The sequence below is a fragment of the Heterodontus francisci genome, chromosome 2, assembly GCF_036365525.1.
Source record: "Heterodontus francisci isolate sHetFra1 chromosome 2, sHetFra1.hap1, whole genome shotgun sequence".
Lineage (NCBI taxonomy): Eukaryota > Metazoa > Chordata > Chondrichthyes > Heterodontiformes > Heterodontidae > Heterodontus > Heterodontus francisci.
The window spans coordinates 33,526,664-33,541,488 of record NC_090372.1 but is presented as its reverse complement, the minus strand read 5'-3'; the positions used below and the strand labels follow the sequence as shown (position 1 = coordinate 33,541,488).

Genomic DNA, 14,825 nt, shown 5'->3' with positions numbered 1-14,825 from the left:
GGACAAGGTCATGGGGCCCTGTCAACCATGGTGGAGGGAAATCCTTCATAGAGGAAAAAGGAAAACATATCCGAACTGTAGGTATGGAAGGTTACATTGTCAGAACAAATGTGATGGAGATGGAAAAAGTACTTACAGGAAATAGGGTGTGAGGAAGTGCAGTCAAGGTAGCTGTGGGAGTCATTGGATATTGGTCGAAAACCGATGCCCAGAAATGGAGATAGAGAAGTTGAGAAAGGGAAGAGTCAGAGGTGAACCATGTGGACGCAAGGGAAGGGTGGAAATTGGAGGCAAAGTTGATGAAATTTTCCAGTTCAAGGCGACAGCAGGAAATGGCAATGAAAAAGTCATCAATATACCAGAAGAAGAGGTGAGGGAGGGGATCTGAACAAAGAATGTTCCACATAGCTCTGCCTGTCTTTTTGTAGGCTAAGATCCATGTGGGTTCACATGCGGGTTTAAATCTGTCACATCTCAACCTTTCATCAGAACTGGAAAAAGTTAATTGATCTGAAATGTTAACTCTGTTTCCCTCTCCACAGATGCTGCCAGACCTGCTGAGTATTTCCAGCATTTTCTAATTTTGATACATCTCGCTTCAAAAAAGGAAATTCCACGTGTAAATAGATCTATGCTCTGTTTCACTCAACATTGTCCTCAGACCCCCTCCTCCTCGATGAAAAAGGTATCCTGAAGAACTTAGAAAAAATTAAAATTAAAGCGTTCAATTACTTTGCATCACACTTATCTGGCATGCACTGCTTGAAAGAATAGTGGAAGCAGATTCAGTATACTCATTTGCAGGCTATGGGGAAAGAGTAGGAGTATAGAACTAATTGAATAGCTCTTTCAAAGAGCTGACACGGTGGGCCAGATGGCTTCCTGAGCTGCATGATTCTATGAATTCTTCTTCCAGGTTTCGGACTGAGGAGGAAGCCATAACCATCGCTAATGCTGCCAATGTGGGTCTGGCTGGTGAGTACATTTGTGAGGCATGACATCCAGTGCTGTTAAAAGCTATGCTGAACAAAAGTGTAACTGTCTGCTCTCATTTCTGACCAAGTCAAGAAATAGTTTCTTGTACTGCAGTGTAATAAACATCCTAACTTTAACCAGTCATCAGTACATTTTATAATCTGATACCATTCCAGGTTACTTTTACTCCAGAGATCTTGCTCAGATTTGGCGGGTTGCTGAACAGCTAGAAGTTGGCATGGTTGGGGTTAATGAAGGAATCTTATCAACCCCTGAGGCACCATTTGGTGGAGTTAAACAGTCAGGCCTCGGGAGAGAAGGCTCCAAATATGGCGTTGATGATTATTTGGAAATCAAGTATTTGTGTTTTGGAGGTTTGTAAAATTGAAGGGTAAATATTAATACCATGTCACCAATGACTGCACTAATCTGTTAACTTACTCAAAAAAACAAAACCTGTAGAGAAAGAGAATTATTGAAAACATGGCACTATTTTCCTGTTTCGAGAGGAATTTTTAACATTTACTGATCATGTACATGATATGAGAGCTACATGATATAAAGCTATTTGAACTGTTGCAGTAAAGTCAATCTATGATTTCACTGGCGTTTGTTTCCTCACTTCTGTACACATTAATCATAAAACCCTTGAGTGAAAATGCTAACTTATACTACACTCCAGAAACATTACTGCACTAATTTTTAACTTGAGGTTTAATCTCCATTATCTAATTGTTAAAAACACTGAATTCAAATCAGAATCTATTAGCTATGTGTAATAATGTGATTATTACAAAGCATTTAGTTTTTTTGAGCTTGCGTCAATTGCCAAGTATTTAAGAAATATCTGTCAAACCATTGTATTTGATCTGTAATGATGAATTATTTTTTGATAAGCCAAATTAACTATAAACATGTTCCATATGAAATCTATAAAGATTCACTGCCCTAATTGTATTATGGTTTTGTATGTTGAATGTAGTTAATACCTTGTTGTGGCTATTTGTAAACTGTATGTTTGCTTTTGTCTTGAGGCAGTAAATTTTAAAGAAATGTAAATGGTGTTCAACGCTTCCTTCTTTCCACGTGTACAAACACAAGTCTGGTTTCACAGCCATAAGTTAATTACTTTGTGCAGTGTGTCTAAGGGTCTGTTACAATAAGGTGAAGATAGTAACAGGGTTTAATTTTAAACACATTGTGTTTTGGGCTCCCCTTTTTGTGAATCCTTGTTCACTTTTCCAATTATAAGACAAAGAAACCTATTTACACAGGCTTTCTGGGGTTTAAAGAAGAATTTTTTTTAAATTAAAACAAACTCTAATACAGTTCATGCCTAGGGATATATGACGCACCCACACATGCAGATAGGAACAGAAAAGAGAAGAGGAAAATATAGTAGAGAGGAGTTTGAGGCAATATCTTCTTACGGTGCTTCGAGCTCACTGTAGTCCTTTTATAAGTAGTCTTGCTTTCATCAGGGCCCAGTGTTGTTCTTAAAACCTTGTTCACGTAGGAAACTTTTCTCTCTTTGAGTTTAACGTGTTTTCACAAGATTCAGTTCTGTGGGAAGGAGATGGAAGCAGGCAGGAGAGAGGTCTTCTTGCTTCAGTTCCAGGAGAGATCTTTACTCCATGAGCATACAGATTTATCTCTGTTCAAAATCCTTTGTTGGAAGTTCAAATTCTCTGCAACAGTCAGTTAGTCAAGTGACTAAAACTGCCCTGACCGCTTCTGTGTACTGGGGAAGCAACGACTGGGTCCCCATTGTTCCAACACTGCTAGTACTATGCACATGTCTTTCCAGTCAGGGCTTGCAATTTTACGTTTTAGTGTTCATGTGGCGAAATAATGTGTGCCTCAGTCTTGGTCGGTGGGGGGTTTTGCCTGACAGTAGTCACAATCCATTTTCTGTTGGACAAGGCCAAATACAAATGGAATTCTCAGTCAGATAGCAAAGGATGTCAAATAGTAGGTTGCTCACCTTTAGATATATTAAATGCCTTTGAAATGTACTATATCTTCCTGTTAAGTTGGCATGAGAGAGGGGAAAAAGGTCACTGGGATGCCCATTTAATGCAGGAACTATAAACAACTTCAGCTAAAGCATAGCTAACTATCTACTTTTTTATCTCTGTAACCTCCTCCAGTTATACAACCCTCAAATCTCTGTGCTGCTCTAATTCTGGCCACTTGCACATTTGATTATTTTTTCTTTATTAATCCACCACTGGCAGTGTTGTCTTCAATTACCTAAGCTCTGAAATTCCCTACCTTATTCTCCTTTAAGACAGTTCTTTGAAAACGACCTCTTTGGCCAAGGTTCTGATCATCTGGCCTCCTTATGTGGCTCAGTGTTAAATTTTGTTCGATAACGCTTCTTTGAAATGTTTTGGATCGTTTTGCTAGGTTAAAGGCACTAAATAAATGCAAGCTGTTGATTCATTACAGCATAGAAGCTCCAAATTTGTCCTGGTCTAAAGTGAAAACAAAGCACAAGTAAGCAATGTTAAAGAAACAATACTCTTAGCTGTGCTGACTTCAGCAACTCTACAATGTAGCTACAGTACACTATTATCTGGTGAAAGGTGCTTTACGGTACTGTTTTGGTAGAATGCCTCTTGATCTGAGTTCTTATAGAAAGTGACACAGTTTGCCAGTTTACACAAGATTGTTTAATTGAAACACCAATACCTAGTCTCACAACGTAAAGATTTTCTGTGTCGTAACTCTTTTCATATAGTAGGAATTATGAAGTGAATGCATCATACAAGTCTGCTCTGCATGAACCAATTCAGGAACCAAATTTGAGAACAGTTGAGAAAAAGGGGGACTGGGAGAAATTCTGCAGTAACTGTTAAAACAGCAGATAGCTCAGTTACCATAAGTTGGTGGTGCTTATGGATCAACACTTGAACTTGTATTCAAGTTCTAGCAACAGTATGGAATACAACCGTATTTCTGGTCCCACCAAATTGACACAAAAACACAGACTAAATGGTTCAGGCTAAACTACTTATTTAAATTTATTCATTTTAAATTATACAGAAGCAAGAGTAAATCAGGTTAGACAGCAATACATTATTTAGTTTCCACTAGTACATCAAATTATTTTGAGCTTGCTGCACATTGTTTTGAGACCTTTTTCCTTTGAGGTCGTTTCATTAACATTATATATCATAGAGACATCTAGGTACTTTGGCCTTCTGGCTCACTGTTGCAGCAACCACTTCAATCATGTGAGCTGCTGAATTGGCCAGAGATACAGGATTTCTCTCTTTTGGGAGGCTTTGGCTGTTGACAGCTATATTCCCCCAAAATCAAATGTATATACAGGAGCACCTCACATTCCTGTGCATTCAGTTTATTTTCTGGATGAGATATAACCAAATTAGTCAAGAGAAATTATTGACCTGCAAAGCATTTGGGCTTGCCTTTTGCAGTACCTACAGTTCCAGGTTCATGCTGGATAATATAGGGCAAGCAAACTTGCATCGAACATAATTAATACAGTCATCCACATTTCTTTACATAGTTTAAAGTAATTAGGAAAAAGTCTTATCAAAGATGCACCAAATGATTAGCTGTGGTTCAGAGTTCTGCTAGGGATTCAACCAGACAGCCAGTATGTTCCAAACCGTGGGAACTGCTGGCTGATATCCATTTTTAAACCTAGCACAGCATTAAATGAACAAATTCATAAAAGATACAATATAGAATTTCTGATGAATCGAAGCTGACCAGAGCAGCGATTTGATGTAGTACCCTCCCTTCAGTTGGCAGTAGTGGAATTTCAGGGCCTCAATATACAAACTTGTGTAGTTTTATATACTTTAGGCCCAAAATTCCACAGAAACCAATCTCAGAATTTGCCCCAGGATTGTCCATGGTGGAACCTGGTACACTTAATCTAGGTGCACTGGCTGTCATACCAAGGCTAGGTCCCAGTGAACAGTGATGAATTGGAGCACCAGCTTATAAAAGGGAAGTCAACTGAGGATTCGTCCATCGAATGGAGAAATTAGACTGATGGCAAGCTGAGCAGAAATCTTAGCAGTGCTGTTTAATGGCTTCCCCGCAAAGTGAACCCACAGAATAGGCCTACTGGTCTACCTAGTGTACAACCAAAAGATGCTCTCAAACCTGAGGGTAGAAGGTGTGAGGGTGAAAGGAAGGCAAGTAGTTGGGGACAGGAAGGGACAGCTGGGAGTGCCCTGGGATCTTCTCAGGCCGGAAAGGAAGATGCTGAGGGTGGAAGTGAGGTCCAAAAGCCCAAGTGTTTTCATTGACACAAGGTGGGACACCTTTGTGCAGAATGCTGGAGGTTGTGGGACTTAATTGGGGTACACAAGGCTAATGCAGTGAAAGGGGCCCTGACAGTGAGTACGACAGATCAGACTGTAGCTGAAACGGTCAAGTACAAAAACTGCTGAGAGTGCAGGGATACCTGAGAGTTATGGGGAACTCCTGTCAAAAGAAAAAGTAACTCCTTATCCCTCAAGTGAGGCAGGTAAATCTATAGTTATAATTAGGGATGCAGGAGACACCCAAACTCTCTTGCAGGGGAAAGGCATAACTTTTCCACCACAGAGCGCATTGAATGCCAAGGTTTTATTGAATGGTAACCGTAGGAGTTGTCCATAGTTTGCATGTAGACAGAGTTGACCTACTCCTGAGGCATGATTTGGCCAAAGTGAAGGTAGTAGCTTCTCCAGCAGTCATGGAAAAACCAAGTGAAGTCAGAGACAGTTCTGAGTACTGCCTGTGCGGAGTTTGCAAGTTCTCCCTGTGACCGCGTGGGTTTCCGCCGGGTGCTCCGGTTTCCTCCCATAGCCAAAAGACTTGCAGGTTGATAGGTAAATTGGCCATTGTAAATTGCCCCTAGTGTAGTTGGTGGTAGGAGAATTGAGGGAAGGTGGGGATGTGGTAGGGAATATGGGATTAATGTAGGATTAGTATAAATGGGTGGTTGATGGTCGGCACAGATTCGGTGGGCCGAGGAGCCTGTCTCAGTGCTGTATCTCTCTATGACTCTCTGACTAAAGGCTGACAAGTCCCGTGGATCTGATGCCCTGTATCATAAGGTCTTAAAAGAAGTGGCTACAGAAATAGTGGATGCATTTGTTGCAATCTTCCAAAATTCCCTAGATTCTGGAAAGGTCCCAGCAGATTGGAAAACCACAAATGTAACACCTCTATTCAAGAAAGGAGGGGGTGGGGGGGTTAGTGGTGACAGAAAGTAGGAAACTATAGGCCAGTTAGCCCAATATCTATCATTGGGAAAATGCTGGAATCCATTATTAAGGAAGTAGCAGGACATTTAGAAAATCATAATGCAGTCAGCTAGAGAGAACATGGTTTTGTGAAAGGGAAATAGTCATTTATGGTGCAGGAGGCCATTCAGCCCATCGAGTACATACCAGCTCTTCACAGCTATACAGTCAGTCCCACTCCCTGGCTCGATCTCTGTAGTGTTGGGCAAATTTATTAGAGGCCTTCGAGGATGCAACAAGCAGGATGGATAAAGGAGAACCAGTAGATGTAGTGTATTTGGATTTCCAAAAGGCATTCAATAAGGTGCCAAATAAAAGGTTACTACACAGGTTAACAGCTCCTGATGTTGGAGGTAATATATTAGCATGGATAGTGGATTGGCTAACTAACAGAAACAGCGAGTTGGGATAAATGGGGCATTTTCAGGTTGGCAAACTGCAACAAGTGGAGTGCCACAGGGATCAGCGCTGGGGCTTCAACTATTTACGACCTATATTAATAACTTGGATGAAGGGACTGAGCGTATTGTCGCCAAATTTGCAGATTATATAAAGATAGGAAAGCAAGTTGTGAGGAGGACACTGTCTGCAAAGAGATATAGATAAGTTAAGTGAGTGGGCAAATATTTGGCAGATGGAGTATGTGAGGTTGTCCACTTTGGCAGGAAGAATAGAAAAGCAGAATATTTTTTACATGGAGAGAGACTACAGAATGCTGCAGTACAGAGGGATCAGGGTGTCCTTGTACATGAATCACAAAAAGTTAACAAGTACAGCAAGTAATTAGTAAGGCAAATGGAATGTTGGCATTTATTGTAAGAGGGATGGAGTATAAAGTAGGGATGTCTTGCTACAACTGTACAGGGCATTGGTACCTGCAGTACTGCGTACAGTTTTGATCTTACTTAAGGAGGGATATACTTGCATTGAAGGCAGTTCAGAGAAGGTTCACTAGGCTGATTCCTGGGATGAAGGGGTTGTCTTACGAGGAAAGGTTGGGCATATACTCATTGGAGTTTAGAAGAATGAGAGGTGCTTATTGAAACATACAAGATTCTGAGGGGTAGATGCTAAGAAGATGTTTCCCTTCGCGGGGGAATCTAGATCTAGGGGGCACAGTTTCAAAACACGGGGTCTCCCTTTTAAGACAGAGAGGAGGAGGAATTTCTTGTCGGAGTGTTAATCTTTGGAATTCTCTTCTCCCCAGAGAGCAGTGGAGGCTGGGTCATTGAATATATTCTAGGGTGAGATAGATTTTTGATCTACAAGGGAGTCAAGGGTTCTGGAGGGCTGGCAGGAAAGTGGAGTTAAGGCTACCATCAGATCAGCCATGATCTTAGTGAATTGCGGAGCGGGCTGAATGGCCTACTTTTTTTTATGTTCGTATGTGGCTGTACAGTATGTTGGGGACACCAGATGAAGCGCTGCTGGGAATTCTGCTGGATAGAAGCGCTGCCAGTCCAACCTCTTCCTCATATCAGCAGCAAGACATGGGTGGGGAACATACCCACATAGCTCAGGAACTGGAAGCTAATGTAGATCAGCGAGGGAAGGCGTAATGGGTACCTACCTTAGTGTGGTATAGGAGATGGATAGCAGAATTTTGGATGAGCTGAAGTCTAAGGATGGTCAGAGGCCACTAGGAAAGCAATTGGAATAGTCAAGTCTTGAGGTGACTGAGGGTTTCAGGGGCAAATGGGAACAGGTAAGAGCGTATGTTATAGAGGTGAAAACAGGCAATCCTTGTGACAGGAGGTTTGGGTGGGAAGTTCAGCTTGGTTTAGCCTGAGGCAGTGACTGGGAAGGGCATAGCATCAGGACTGAGGGAATAATGTTAGTGTTCAGGGCTGAAGATGGTGGCTTTATTCTTCACAATGTTTAGGACAGATACTGGGAGTCTTCAACAAAAATGCATTAATGACACGTGATAGAGTCCCATATAATGAGACGACAAAGCAATCCTGATCAGTCATTTTTAATATTTCCTTTAGCTGGTGCTTGTGACAAATTAAAATAGCAAATCAATGTTTTGAGACGCAGTGGAAGAAATAATGGACCTGACACACAATTCGGGCAGTTTCTCAAGTTTAGAATCATTTCAGAGTAGCCTCTTGTAAGAACGCAGTATCAGTATGAGTAGGACAAAATTAAATAAATGTTCTTGTACTTGGTAGTTTCATTCAGATTTTCTTTCACAATCAAATAACTAATATTTCATTAATTACCCTCCATCCATAGGTGATGGCACAAATGTCAGTAAAGACAGGTAACTACAGGACAGATCTAAATCAGAAAGAATAGTGCAAGTAACAAAATGGGGGACAGAAAAACATTAAATAACAAGAAATGTTCATACTGATAGCAGAGCCAACAATGAGTTATTCAATAATAATGCTCAACCAAATACACTTTAAGTTAGCGAGTGCTCCAAACAAGATCAGCCTAAAATAGGGTAACAGCAGCCTTGTACAGTCTTCCACAGTGCCACCCTTCCCCAGAAGATCCAAGCAGGCTCAAACAAAAGATGTTTAAATATTTCATATGCACATCAGAGTGCTTACCACAGCATTCCAATGTAATGCCCAAAAAATCTGACTGGAAAATATATCCCTTATCAATCTAAGATAGAAAATTAGAGAAAGGTCAGCAGTACAGTTGCTGGCAGTCAGAAATTGCCAGTCTTAAAAAGGTATTATCTTTCATGAGCAAATGTTTTATTGCTCAGATTTTTTGCACTCTACTATAAAGATCCTATGGCTCTATTTGAAAAAGAGCAGAGTTCTCCCAGTGTCCTGGCCAATATTTATCCCTGAACCCACATCACCCAGTAATGATTATTTAGTCATTAATCTCATTGCTGTGCACAAATTTGGCTCCCCAGACTTGCTATATTACATGTGACTATACTTCAAAAGTATTTAATTGGTTCAGTTGAAAAAGTGTGGCAGCAATTCAATGTGACGCTTTCAGAAATTGCATATTATGCTCAAGCCTTTCAATAGATTATGGATAATAACTCAGCAGGGAAAATTGTTTGAACGCAAGAGGTGAAGGACGTAATTATTGTTCCAACCTGTCGGCAAAAGGCAAATTTCCGTTTGCATTAGTAATTCTTTCTGCAATTTTGCTTTTAGCTTCTCATCTGTGTATTGCCCTATTTACTTACACTGAAAGTTGGTCATTAAGAAAAATTGTTTCTTATCTAAGCAATTCCTCGCTTTTAACTAATGTAAACTGTTTTGCACAGTTTATTGTGCAAGTAGCCATATTGCTGCAAAGCAGCACAAAGACAGACATGAACTGAATGTTTTTTACATGGTCATAAAGAGCAGGACCTTAATATCTAGATCCATTTTCTTTCATAGTGTCTGAATGAACCATTTATTTCTGCGACCTATTTAATGTTTAGCATACTCAATACCTCAGGATTTATTTTCAAACTCACCGTTCATATATTGCAAGACCTTGTCCATTACCAAATTGGATTTCCACATGAATAGAAAAATCATTTCAGGAAAACAATTCTCATGACCTTTCTTGTTGGAGTTGCTGTCTGATCTCACATTTGCACATTGTGTTAACGCAGGCTTAATAGGAACTCCTAGAATCATAAATCTACAGGAAGCTGAAAATACAAAGTCCCTTGATAGACCTGTTCATATCTGACAAACCCTTCCGCTATAAGGGTGTCGGCATCCAGGATGAATAAGCAAGAGCTGAAAAAAGTGCTCCTTCAGTAGCTTCTGGAAAAGTCTCTTCCAGAGTACACCAACATTTTGAAAAAGGTTTTAAAATGTCTATTAATAATCCCAAATGGGTGATTGTACCCAGTTTTGCACTACAGTATAAGTGCATCACAAGTAGGCCACATGCTCTGACTCAGCAAATTTATCTGTTGTTAGGATGATAGTTGCAAGAGACTCCATTTTTGAGCGAGCCATTCACACCAACTTTATGCTTCTCGTCAACGTTTTCTCTGCTAAAGAGTGTATTCTGGTCACTGTCAAACTCTGATTCTGATACCATTAGACTTGAGTTATGTTCTGTGCTTTTGTGTTTCACACCTGGAGCAGAAAATCACAATGCAAAGTCAACAAGAAGTATAACTCACCATTATGATCCAGTATTTGCATCTTGATCATACATATCTCCTTCATATGTGAACATACAAAAAAAACTTGAAATAATCTACCACCTTTCAGAACCTCAGGATATTTCCAGGCACTTCACAGCCAATGAAGCACTCTTGAAGGGTTGGCATAGTTGTAGGAAATGAGGCAGCCAATTTAGGAACAGCAATATCATAAATGATCAGATAATTTTTTTGAGGGACAAATATTTGCCAGGACACTGGGAAGAGCATCCCTTCTCCTCTTTCAGGTAGTGCTATGGGATCTTTAACCACCTGAAAGGGAGACAGGACCTCGGTTTAACTTCTCATCCAAAAAAACAGCACTACCAATAATGCACAGACGTCATTACTGCATTGCCGTGTCAGCTCGGATTATGTGCCAAGTCTCTGGAGTGGGACTTGAACCCAAAACCTTCTGACTCAAGAGGCACGAGTACTACCACAACTGATACATAAGGGCTCCCATTTAAACAAATAGGAGAAACACTGGACATGTGTTTAAAAAGAAAATATACCGATTAGATGTACACTTGTAATGATCTGTTGTAACCTGCGCTGGCAACATGGTGTGAATACCATACCATTTACCTGGAAGCCAGTTTGACATTGTTCTGACTCTTCTTCTTTGGGCCTCCTTATCTCGAGAGACAATGGATACGCGCCTGGAGGTGGTCAGTGGTTTGTGAAGCATTCGCCAGAGCTGGCGGGCAGCCATAAAGACAGGGCTAAATTGTGGCGAGTCGAAGAGACTTAGTAGTTGGCAGGAAAAAAGACAGAGGCGCAAGGGGAGAGCCAACTGTGCAACAGCCCCAACAAACAAATTTCTCTGCAGCACCTGTGGAAGAGCCTGTCACTCCAGAATTGGCCTTTATATGTTCTGACTACTTGTCTTTAAAGACAAAAAGTACCAAAAATAGATTGAATATGTATTTTAAAAACCTTTTTGCTTTCAAGAAAATCTGTTTTGAGTTAATCCTGACAGCATGCATCCTGATATTACAAAGTATGCAGCACTAACCATATTTTGGTCTCAGTGCCATTCGTTCCTGATCATCCATATTATCCAAGATGGTATATTTGTTTTTCTTCCTTACTTTGGTTCGCTTTCTGTAGAAAATAAAATTGCAAAATCATCATGTGCAAAGGACTTGAAGATGTTCCGATAATGTGTTCCTTTTTCTTCATGGTTTCTCATGAATAATATGGAGGTTCTTTGTTAGCACATACAATACTCATACCTCTTGCAGCAACAGATACAAATCCAGCATATTCCTCCAACGATGACGATGATTAGAAACACCGACAAAATCACATACAATACACTCCAGTCTGTGAACAGAAGAACGAACAACACTTACAACAGCAGCTGAATCACTCCTGGCGAAAAAGAACAAAACTTGCATTTATATATCGCTTTTCACAACCCCAGGACATCCCAAAGTGCTTCACAGCAATGAAGTACATTTCACTTCACTTTATAATGTAAGAAACAGGGCAGCCAATTTGCACGTAGTAAAGTCCACCAACAGCAATGTGATAATTACCAGATAATCTGTTTTTGTGATGTTGGTCAAGGGATAAATAATGGCCAGGAAACAGGGAAGAACTACCCCGCTCTTTTTTGAAATAGCACAGAATCATTATAGTGCAGAAGGAGACCAGTCTACCCATCGTGTCTGCACCAGCTCTCCGAAAGAGCAATGCCCTCAGTTCCATTCCCCTGCCTTCTCTCCACAACCTTGAACATTCTTCGTTTTCATATAACTGTCGAATTCCCTTTAGAGTGTTTCAATTGAACCTGCCTCCACCACATTCTCAGGCAGCACATTCCAGACCTTAACCACTCGCTGCGTGAAAAAGTTTTTCCTCATGTCACTTTTGCTTCTCTTACCAAATACTTTAAATATGTGCCCTCTTGTTCTCAATCCTTTCACAAGTGGTTAACAGTTTCTATCTACTCTGTCCGGACCCCTCGTGATTTTGAACACCTGCATCAAATCACCTCTCCGCCTTCTCTTCTACAAGGAAAATAGTCCCAACTTCTCCAATCTATCTTCATAACTAAAAGTCCTCATTGCTGGAACCATTCTTGTGAATCTTTTCTGTACTGTCTTCAATGCCCTCACATCTTTCCTAAAATGCAGTGCCCAGAACTGAATGCAATACTCCAGCTGAGGCTGAACTAGTGTCTTATATAAGTTCAACATAATTTGCTCTCTTGTACTCTATGCCCATATTAATGAAGCCCAGGATACTGTTTGCTTTATTAACTGCTCTCTCAACCTGTCCTGCCACCTTCAATGAATTATGCACATATACACCCAGGTCCCTCTGCTCCTGCACCCCCTTTAGAATTGCACCCTTTATTTTATATTGTCTCTCCATGTTCTTCCTACCAAAATGAATCACTTCACATTTCTCTGCATTGAACTTCATTTGCCACCTGTCTGCCCATTCCACCAACTTGTCTTTGTTCTTTTGAAGTTCACAATACTCCCAAGTTTTGTATCATCTGCAAACTTTGAAATTGTGCCCTGTACACCAATGTCTAGGTCATTAATATATATCAGGAAAAGCAAGGGTTCCAGCACTGATCCCTGGGAGCTCCACTACAAACCTTTCTCCAGCCTGAAAAACATCCATTAACCACTACTCTTTGTTTCCTGTCACTCAGCCAATTTCGGATCCACGTTGCTACCGTCCCTTTTATTCCATGAGCTACATGTTTGCTCACAAGCCAGTTGTGTGGCACTGTCAAATGTCTTTTGAAAGTCCATGTACACCACATCAATAGCATTGCCCTCATCAACCCTCTCTATTACTTCATCAAAAAACTCCAGCAAGTTAGTTAAACATGATTTTCCCTTAAGAAATCCATGCTGGCTTTCGTTAATTAACTCGCATTTGTCCATGTGATGATTGATTTTGTCCCATATTATTTTTTCTAGAAGTTTTCCCACCACCGAAGTTAAACTGACTGGCCCGTAGTTGCTAGGCTTATCTTTACACCTTTTTTTGAACAAGGGTGTAACATCTGCAATTCTCCAGTCCTCTGGTACCAGCCCCAAGTCTAAAGACGACAGAAAAATTATGGCCAGTACCTCTGTGATTTCCACCTTCACTTCCCTAAGTATCCTTGGATGCATCTCATCTGGTCCTGGTGCTCTATCCACTTTAAATACGGACAGCCTATCTAATACTTCCTCTATCAATTTTAAACCCCTCTAGTGTCTGGCCTTTCTCCTCTTTCAACATTGTCTGGGTTGCATCTTCTTCCTTGGTAAAGACAGATGCAAAGTATTCATTTAATACCTCAGTGGTGCCCTCTTCCTCCATGTGTAAATCCCCTTTCTGGTCCCTAATTGGCCCCACTCCTCCTTTTACCACCCTTTTACTATTTATATGCCTATAGAAAACTTTGGGATTTCCTTTAATGCAAGCTACCAGTCTCTTTTCATGCTCTCTCTTTGCTTCTCTTATTTGCTTTTTCAGTTCCCCTCTGGACCTTCTATATTCAGCCTGGTTCTGAATAGTATTTGCTACCTGGTACCTCTCATAAACACACTTTTTCTTCTTTATCTTAATCGCTACCTCTTTTGTCATCCAGGCAGCTCTGGCTTTGTTTGCCCTATTCCCCTTCAAGGGAACATACCTTGACTGCGCCCGAACTATCTCTTCTTTGAAGGTAGCCTATTGTTCAGCTGCTGCTTATCCTGCCAACTTCTGACTCCAATTTATTCGCCCCAGCTCCATTCTTACCCCATTGAATTTGGCCTTCCCCCATTTAACTATTCTTACCCTGCATTGCTCTTTGTCCTTTTTCATAGTCAGCCTAAACCTTATGATACAATGATCACTATCCCCTAAATGCTCTCCTACTGATACTTGATCCACTTGGCCCACCTCATTCTCAAGAACCAGGTCTAGCAGTGCCTCCTTTCTCGTTGGACTAATAACATACTGTTGTAGAAAATTTTCCTGAACACACTCTAGGAGCTCTTGCCCCCACTGCCCTTTACTCTACTATTATCCTACTCTATGTTTGGATAATTAAAGTCCCCCATTATTGCACCTCTCTGTAATTTTCTTGCACATTTGTTCCTCCATGTCCTTCCCACTAACTGGTGGCCTACAGACAACACGGTGCTATATAATTGCACCTTTTTTGTTCCTTTGCTCTAGCCAAATTCTGTCCTCGACCTCTCTGGGACATCCTTTTACTCCAGCACTGCAATGCTCTCCTTATTCAATACCACCACCCCTCCCCCTTTTTTCTCTTTCCTATCTTTCCTGAACACCTTGTATCCTGGAATATTGAACACCCAGTCCTGCCCTTCTTTGAGCCAGGTCTCTGTTACAGCCACAACATCATATTTCCACATGGCAATCTGCACCTGTACCTCTCCAGTCTTATTAACCACACTCCATGCATTCACATACATGCA

The 14,825-nt window shown here is 40.8% G+C and overlaps 2 protein-coding genes across 12 annotated transcripts in view; one reads left to right on the top strand and one right to left on the bottom strand.

Moving 5' to 3' along the window:
• The window catches only part of aldh5a1 (aldehyde dehydrogenase 5 family, member A1 (succinate-semialdehyde dehydrogenase)), a 34,908-nt gene extending 32,874 nt beyond the window's left edge, over positions 1–2,034 (top strand). For both annotated transcript variants that reach the window (XM_068056934.1, XM_068056943.1), the window contains exons 9-10: positions 917–975; positions 1,152–2,034. In XM_068056934.1, coding sequence (XP_067913035.1) covers positions 917–975; positions 1,152–1,357 — 265 coding nt within the window. In that variant the 3' untranslated portion in view covers positions 1,358–2,034. The remainder of the gene's footprint in view (positions 1–916; positions 976–1,151) is intronic.
• A 1,942-nt stretch (positions 2,035–3,976) lies between these two features.
• The window catches only part of LOC137383655 (dyslexia-associated protein KIAA0319-like), a 124,980-nt gene continuing 114,131 nt past the window's right edge, over positions 3,977–14,825 (bottom strand). For all 10 annotated transcript variants that reach the window (XM_068056818.1, XM_068056814.1, XM_068056872.1 and 7 more), the window contains 3 exons: positions 11,619–11,709; positions 11,399–11,487; positions 3,977–10,312 (listed from right to left, as the gene is read on the bottom strand). In XM_068056818.1, coding sequence (XP_067912919.1) covers positions 10,137–10,312; positions 11,399–11,487; positions 11,619–11,709 — 356 coding nt within the window. In that variant the 3' untranslated portion in view covers positions 3,977–10,136. The remainder of the gene's footprint in view (positions 10,313–11,398; positions 11,488–11,618; positions 11,710–14,825) is intronic.